The 8,467-nt window shown below is 37.3% G+C and overlaps 1 protein-coding gene across 1 annotated transcript; it reads left to right on the forward strand.

Annotated features, from left to right (window-relative positions):
- Nucleotides 1-1,195: 1,195 nt before the first annotated feature.
- On the forward strand, nt 1,196-7,896 carry LOC110940124 (F-box/LRR-repeat protein 15). The gene is made up of 16 exons (XM_022181682.2): nt 1,196-1,855; nt 1,978-2,185; nt 2,300-2,432; nt 4,125-4,224; nt 4,303-4,500; nt 4,585-4,855; nt 4,934-5,032; nt 5,113-5,201; nt 5,296-5,395; nt 5,465-5,635; nt 5,744-6,057; nt 6,144-6,342; nt 6,868-7,262; nt 7,347-7,410; nt 7,489-7,575; nt 7,665-7,896. The coding sequence occupies exons 1-16, from the start codon at nt 1,602-1,604 to the stop codon at nt 7,743-7,745; spliced, it is 2,763 nt and encodes a 920-aa protein (XP_022037374.1). The 5' UTR covers nt 1,196-1,601; the 3' UTR covers nt 7,746-7,896.
- The last annotated feature ends 571 nt before the right edge of the window (nt 7,897-8,467 follow it).

Raw genomic sequence — 8,467 nt, forward strand, 5'->3', positions numbered from 1 at the left:
AAGCGGTGGTACTCCGCAGGTGGATTTTGAGGGTGTGACAGTTAGTGATTGAGATCAGATTAGGTTAGTGTAATAATGTTAATTGGTTTAGGATGTTTTAATTTGGAAAATAAAACAAAGTTCATGTAGTTTGTACAGACGGTATCAATTTATAAAAACAAACAATCTTATATTTCCAGCTTGAAGAGCTTCAGACCACATCTTCAGTTGCAGACATGAAAACAGATGAAATCAGATTGCAGACAATTTTTGTCTGCAAAAACAAACAGCGCCTTACAGTTTTGTTATTGGTTTTGTTTTTTCTCTCCTAGCCAAATTACGATTTCGCCCTCAGTTCAAATTTACAGTTTTGCCATTGTTTTTGTTCTTTTTTACTTGTCCAATTACGATTTTGCCCAAGTGTAAACTTATAGTCATGCCATCGTTTTAATTTTTTTTGGACAATGTTATGATAGTGTTTTGTTTTAATTGGTTACTCGGTGTAATTTTTATTCGTGTTAGGCGCCTGCTAGCACATGCTCATTTGTCATATAACTTTACAATTTTCCTCCCAGTTTAAAACTATAGTCTTTCAATCATTTTAGTTTTTTTTTTAGCAAAAGTATGGTAATGTTTTGTTTTAATTGGTTGATTCGATGTACTTTTTTTTAGATCGTGTGATAAGTAGTTATCATCATCATCATCATACTCAGTAAATCCCACCAATACCAAAGCTAAAGTAGGGTCTGAGTAGGGTAAGATGTAGACAATCTTACCTCTACTCCGTAGGAATGGAGAGGCTGCTTCCAGTGAGACCCCTGACTCTATTGTAGTTTTATATCAAGCCTTGGACCTAAGACACATAACACTCAAACAATCGGGACAGAGACTGATTGGTGCATGTAACCCCGTGTCTTTCAGCTATCAACGTCACCACATGATGCATGATTAACCATCCACTGTTTTTAACGTTATTTTCACGAAATTAGTAAAATAACGTCAAAGTTAGTACCATTTCACTTTTGCCCCCCTCCCGAGCGTCCACACATATATACATTATATGTGCACACCATAAGCAGGGTAATCGTGTTATAAGTAGTACGTACAAGTAACCGAAATACAGACATACATGTTATGAAAGAGAAATATTCGGCTTAGTGCCCGTAACGCGAAGGAAAAGCTAGTTGAAACTAAATAAACATATGATTCTATCGGTTTTTTTAGCAACGGACAGACCCAACTCCTCACTTTCTTCCTTACATTCTTCATTCAACCTTTTTGTACATTTCTGCTCGCCAAGATCCACCCAGATCCGACCCGACCCGATCCGATGCCTCACCTCCTCATTTCATATCCTCCAACGCATTCATCATTTTCCGTTACAAATATTCGTTGATCGCGTGAGTAAATTCCGTTACAATAAATCAATAATAATAATATTTACCGTTTGTACAATGCGAATTCAATGCTTGTTGTTGTAGTGTTAGCCTGTTAGGTTGATTCGGTAATAAATCCGTATAATTATTATTATTATTATTATTGTTATTGTTGTTGGTGAAATTGGTGTGAGATTGTAATTTGTAACCTAGGGTTTATAAAAATTGGGGCTTTTTGGGTTGTGCATGAAGATTTGGTGTTGTTTATGTTTCGGCGAAGAAGAAGAAGAAGAGGAATTTAGGAGCAGAGAGATGATGAGGGATGAAGATGATGAAATGAAGTTGTTAGGGGAGGGTTGTTCTAGAACTACTGCAGAGGTTGATTTGAATTTGAGTTTAGGCGGAGAGTCCGAGTCTTCGGCAGCTGTGGCTGCGATTGAACGAGATGATGTTGATCGCGATTCGCAGAGTAAACGGCCCAAAGTTCATTCTCTTGCACTGTGAGACCCTGTTTCTTGATATATCATGTGAATCATATGTTAAGTGATTGTTTTTGTTTTTGTTTAGGTTCTTATGTGATGACGGTTAACCGTGTGTGATTTTGCGATTTTGTTTATTACAGGGATTGTGATAGCTTTCTTTTATCTGATTCGTTTCGAGAAAGTAGGCCCTTTAGTGTGACTGAGAAAGAGTACGAATGTTTGGCGTCCGATGAAAATGAGAGTTCTTTCATGTCGGATAGTTGGAGAATGGAAGAAGATGAGAATGTATCGCCAGAGATAGAAGATTTAGAAGTTAGAATGGATCTTACAGATGACTTGTTGCATATGGTATATGTTGCTCTTTGGTTTATCTTCTGTGTTTTTTTTTTCTTTTGTTTTAGTTTTAGGGATATTGGTTCCATACTACTATGAGCTGATATGATTATTGTTCTGGCTTGTTAGGTGTTTTCTTTCTTGGACCACATTAATCTTTGTAGAGCGGCTAAGGTTTGCAAGCAGTGGCGTGTAGCTAGTGCACATGAAGATTTCTGGAGGTTATTAAGTTTTGAGAACAGTAACATATCACCACAACAATGTAAGACGTTCTTTTTTGTTATCTACGTATGGATGTAGCCAGGAAATTTTCAGGGTTTTGTATAAGCTAGAAATAACCAAACAACCTAAACCGGAGGTCCGGAACTTGCAACTTGAAATTTCTCTAGTAGAACATTTGTCCAGCCCTGATTAAGATTTCAAAATTAGAATATCTGCTGGATAGGTTTCTCGTTACTTTAAAACCGAATGATATGTGCCATCAATGTAGAATGTAGATAATTCTCCTGCCAAATATCTTCATATGCTTCTAAGCATAGTCGTCAAAGGTGCAAACGCACTCAAGGCGTAAAGGGTGAGCCTTGGGCCTAAGCGCAAGGTGCATAGCATAAACATACCATTTTTTGGGGTTATAGACGTGTTTTAGGCTTGTTTAGGGCTAGTTTAGGCTGGTTCCATGCCATATTTGATGTTTTAAACCAGTTTGTCCGGAATCTGCAGACATTAGCCAGAGTTTTCAGGATTTGGCTGAATTCTCGCCGGATTCTTGCCAGAAGGTCGCCAGAGTGCCTGGATGGCAGCAATGTTTTTTTTTTCCCGCGCCTTGCCTTGCATGAGGGCCTAGGCGCGCTCCCGAAGGGCTTTTGAAAACATATATTCTAACTAGGAGTAATTTTTATTTAGATGAAGTTAAATAGGTGATTGTTACTAGTTTATCACAACTGTAAAAGGCTTTGTTATAACTTCAGAAGATAGGTGGTTGGGAAGTTTGATGTTCTTTTGAGCAAAGTCGATTGAGAATCTGAACCATCTATATGGATGGATACAACACATTTAGAATACTTGTTGGGGTATGTGTTACAAATACATCACACATGCAGTACATGTGTCTCATATTAAAATTATTAGTACTTGTTGACAAGCATGTGTCTGTCTTCATATGGATAGTTCTGTACTCTGTACTTCAGCAGCGCAAAAGCATGTGAATATGTGAGTTTTTTTAAACAATTTGAAGATTGGGAAATCAATTCCAACGTCTCATCATGTGGAAACATTCAGCTCCTGTACTATATATATGTTACATCGGTTTTATATTCTTTTTTCGTATACTTACCTTTCAATATCATACGTGCCAAACTAGATTTTACAAAAGTTGTTTACTTGCGTTTCACTGTGTCTTAACATTTCTTTGCTATGTGCTATTTTCATGCTTTGGGCTTTTGGCTGGTGATTTGAGGTTTTGTGTTGGTTTGTTGGTGATAATTATTAGCCTAGCCAAGTTTTAGATCGGCATTGAGTTCATAGCTCTATTATCTTTGTACTTGAATGTGACAAACTGACGATGTTTATTTTTTTATTTTTTGCAAAAGAAATCGACAATATTAAATTTGATTTAAGCTCGTTGGGATGGACTCTAAATTTTGTTGCTATATAGTTATACATGTTGGTTGTCGTGCGTTTTTGGGCTATCGGCAAATAAATATGTATACAAGTGATTTGTAATGCTATGTTATGGTGCTTGCATTTGTTATTCCTTTCAGTTTCCTTAAGCTTAGAGCACTCTGTCATGATAGTTATAATGTTTTTCTATTTCTATTACCTTAAGGTCTCGTTATATTTATATTTGAAAAATAAAGGAAATTAATATCCACATATGTATTATATAGATGTTTGTTTCATTTTGAAGCATTGATTTAAAGTGGAAAATTTTCACAATCACATATTTTATTTTCAGTTGAAGACATGTGCCATCGATATCCAAATGCTACTCATGTAAACATTAATGGGTCGCCAGCTATTCACACACTTGTGATGCAAGCGATTTCTTCCTTAAGGTGATCACTATTTATTACTCAAGACTACATCATCATCGAATATTGTGTTTAACTTGTTACGCATTTGACTTCTTTCAGGAATCTTGAGTATTTAACCTTGGGAAAAGGACAGTTAGGGGAGACATTTTTCCAAGCTTTAACCGACTGCACTATGCTAAAGAGTTTAACCGTGACTGATGCTATTCTCGGTAATGGCATCCAGGAGATACCGATATACCACGATAGCTTGCAACACATTCATATCGTGAAATGCCGTGTGGTCCGTATTTCCGTCAGGTAAACAATGTATAAAAACGCTAGTAGAATTGTATACGGTTGCTTGATACAATTCTCGCTAAGAAAGTGTTATCTTTTTGCCAGGTGTCCCCAACTTCAGACTCTATCGTTGAAGCGAAGCAGCATGGCTCATGCTGTACTGAACTGCCCTCTTTTGCACGATCTTGATATAGCATCTTGTCACAAGCTTCTAGATGCTGCGATTAGGTCAGCGGTGACATCATGTCCTCTCTTGGAGTCACTGGATATGTCTAACTGTTCTTGTGTTAGTGATGAAACACTACGTGAAATTTCGATTACGTGCGGAAATCTTCATATCCTGAATGCATCATACTGTCCAAACATCTCCCTTGAGGTAATTTCCGTCATATATGATTTATCAAATATGCTGGTGATATTTTATTGATAATATACCCTTCTTGTTTGCTTGAAGTCTGTAAGGTTGCCTATGCTAACCGTTCTCAAGCTTCATAGCTGTGAAGGCATAACTTCTGCTTCTATGGCTGCCATAGCATATAGCTATATGTTGGAGGTGAAAATCTGCTCTGTTGTCGTAAATACTGACCGCTAACCTTTGCAAGAACAATTCTTTGTAACCTTTTCAGCCCACAGGTTTTGGAGCTTGATAATTGCAGTTTGTTGACATCCGTCTTCTTGGATCTTCCTCGCTTGCAGAATGTCAGACTCGTACATTGCCGCAAGTAATGCATTAATAATACTCTACTAAAAAACCATTATTTATGAGAAAATATTCTATTAGCATTACCAAATTCTTATTTAATTAATACGGTGCAGATTTGTGGACTTGAGTTTAAGAAGTCTGGTATTGTTGTCCATTAAAGTCTCCAACTGTCCTTCACTCCAGCGAATCAACATAGTATCGAACTCATTGCAAGTATGGCTTAGTCCTATTTGTTCTTTTGGATTTTGATTTTATTCTGAATGCTTGAATATTTGTATGCAGAAACTAGTTTTGCAAAAACAGGAAAGCTTAAGTTGTTTGGAGTTGCAATGCCAGTCTCTACAAGAAGTTGACCTCACCGACTGTGAATCTTTGACGAATTCGATCTGTGAGGTTTTTAGTGATGGCAGTGGATGCCCCATGCTCAAATCATTGATTCTTGATAACTGTGAGGTATGACGTCTATTAGTTTTTTTTACGATTTGACATTTTTAACTTTGTGGATCATGTATTATATAGTTTGAGAACGGAACTCTGATTATGTTATCTTCATTGGTTCAGAGCTTGACAGCTGTTGAATTCCGTAGCAATTCGTTAACTAGTCTCTCTCTTGCTGGTTGTCGTGGCATTACGTCCCTTGAACTAACTTGCCCGTATCTTGAACAAGTGTCGTTGGATGGATGCGATCATCTTGAAAGAGCAATCTGTAGTCCAGTTGGCCTTCGATCTCTTAATTTGGGAATTTGTCCAAAGTTAAACACACTCAAGATCGAAGCACCGACTATGGCGTTGCTTGAACTCAAAGGCTGTGGTGTCCTATCAGAAGCATCTATAAACTGCCCACTGTTAACATCTCTAGATGCTTCCTTTTGCAGGTCATCTGAATTTACCCTTTTCTCTTTGTACCCATCAGTTAAAATTCGTTAATAAGATGCTAATGGTTTATGCTACACGAATGCAGCCAACTGAAGGATGACTGCTTATCTGCAACTACCGCCTCGTGTCCCCTCATTGAATCACTAATTCTGATGTCGTGCACATCTGTCGGTTCCGATGGACTTGCATCTCTTCGTCGGCTTCCAAATTTGACATCACTTGATCTTTCCTACACGTTTTTAACCAACTTGCAACCTGTATTCGATTCTTGTTTCCAGTTAAAGGTTAGTGTTATCATCACATAATTTTTCATTGAGTAAAATGCCATCTTCGCCCCTGAGGTTTGGCTGGTTTTGCAACTTCCATCCGAAGGTTTATTTTTCCGCATCTTGATCCAAAAGGTTTGAAATCTTGCCATTTTCATCCGGCTCGTTGACTCCAACCATTGTTCTCTGTTAAGTCAGGGGTATTTTCGTCTTTTTTGTTAACTTAAAGGGCAATTAGGTCTTCTTCACTTTATGTACAAGCATTTAGCATAATGTACGAGCGAGAGTCCTTAAGTGAAAACGATCGGATTGCCCTTGAAGTTAAAAAAAGACGAAAATACCCCTGACTTAACAGAGAAAAATGGTTGGAGTTAACGAGCCGGATGAAAATGGCAAGATTTCAAACCTTTTGGATCCAGATGCGGAAAAACAAACCTTTGGATGAAAGTCGCAAAACTGGCCAAACCTCAGGGACGAAAATGGTATTGTACTCGTTTTAATTTTCGAACCTTGGCTTACTAATTTTTTTTTTGTTTGTTGAAGGTTTTGAAATTGCAAGCATGCAAATATCTCACCGACTCATCACTTGAACCTCTTTACAAAAACGGGGCCCTCCCTACACTGCGTGAATTAGACCTATCATACGGGAGTCTGTGTCAGGCTTCCATAGAAGAGCTGCTTGCTTGCTGTACTCATTTAACTCATGTCAGTTTGAACGGGTGTGTGAATATGCATGACCTAATCTGGAGTTTTAGTGTTGATCGTGTGTATCAGCGTTTCCTCCAAAACCTCAACTGTGTTGGTTGCCCAAACATCAAGAAAGTACTCATCCCCTCGATCGCTCATTTTTCTAATTTATCGTCGTTAAACATGTCGCTATCTGTGTATCTGAAAGAAGTTGACGTGGCATGTTCTAATTTGTGCTTTCTCAATCTAAGGTGTGACTTTGTGGTATTGTATTCGTATTTGTAATGCTTAAATAATTTAATAAAAAGCGTATTTACATGTTTTTGCTACTTCAGCAATTGCAGCTCATTGGAAATCTTGAGGCTCGACTGCCCACGATTAACCAGCCTCTTTCTGCAGGTATACAAAGTGTGCCATTTATTTATTATTTACTAAAGTTTATTTACATCATTTCTGAATCTTTTCTCTCTCAATTAGTCTTGCAATATTAGCGAGGCAGCTGTCGAGTCCGCTATATCGCATTGTAACATGCTTGAGACACTAGATGTCCGTTTTTGTCAAAAAGTAAGTCGTGTGAAAATGCGTCATTGTTTTAATCATTTTGTTCCATAAAAACATGCTTATTTATTTGTATTTTTTGTGGAACTCAATAGATAAGCCCAGCGAGCGTGGGAAAACTACGGACTGCGTGCCCTAGCTTGAAGCGCATATTCAGCAGCATGGTGCCGATTTAAGTTATTCTCTGAAACTATTGTGAACGTTTTAAATGCTATAATTGTTAAGGTTCTCACTCTTGTGGTGGTGTTTGTTTAAACCGTACTTATTCTAGAGTGTATAAAAAACATTGATGTATGCATATTGTAATACTGTCTTTGTGGTGTTCCATTTGAGTCCTGGTTTAAGTAAAACGACTCAGTGTTTCGACTAAGAAATAATTCTCTGATTTAAAGGATTATCTAGAAAGTTAATATGGGTTAAGGATAATTCAAGTGGATTCGAGATAAATATAGAGTGGTTATTTATTTAACTAGTTTGATTTATTTGTTTATTAGATGGGTTTATATTAAATAAAGTTTGAGCAGGTTTAGGACTAGACGTGTTAGTCTCCAAATTGTTTGTATTTGGTTTTGTATGTTCATAATTGGAAGTCTAGGCCAACAATTGGTAGACAAGCCGAAGCAAGGATCGATTACACGTTCAAGATCTACTAAGCCGAACTCGACCAGGAGAGAAGCAGATAAATAAAGGATCACTGAATAAGTTTATCCGTCTACGTATTTGATTATCGTAGTAGAAAAAAGAAAAAGAAAAAAAAAAACGAGTACAGGTCGAATGAGAAATCAGTGAGTTTAAGTTTTAATATAACTTTGAATTAGTTTCAAAGGAGATGGAATAATTCATGAACAAATTGTGAAGTTTAAGCCGGTGGAGTTATATATCGAATAGAGTTAAATGC

This window comes from Helianthus annuus, chromosome 5 (assembly GCF_002127325.2).
Source record: "Helianthus annuus cultivar XRQ/B chromosome 5, HanXRQr2.0-SUNRISE, whole genome shotgun sequence".
NCBI classification, from domain to species: domain Eukaryota; kingdom Viridiplantae; phylum Streptophyta; class Magnoliopsida; order Asterales; family Asteraceae; genus Helianthus; species Helianthus annuus.

What these genes read in the sequence shown, in the direction of transcription:
- LOC110940124 (XM_022181682.2), top strand. Translation starts at nt 1,602, where the DNA reads ATGAAGATTTGGTGTTGTTTATGTTTCGGCGAAGAAGAAGAAGAAGAG. An exon ending in CAAGCGATTTCTTCCTTAAG is followed by an intron (nt 4,225 to 4,302) that starts GTGATCACTATT and finishes GACTTCTTTCAG; the next exon opens with GAATCTTGAGTATTTAACCT. An exon ending in TAGTATCGAACTCATTGCAA is followed by an intron (nt 5,396 to 5,464) that starts GTATGGCTTAGT and finishes ATTTGTATGCAG; the next exon opens with AAACTAGTTTTGCAAAAACA.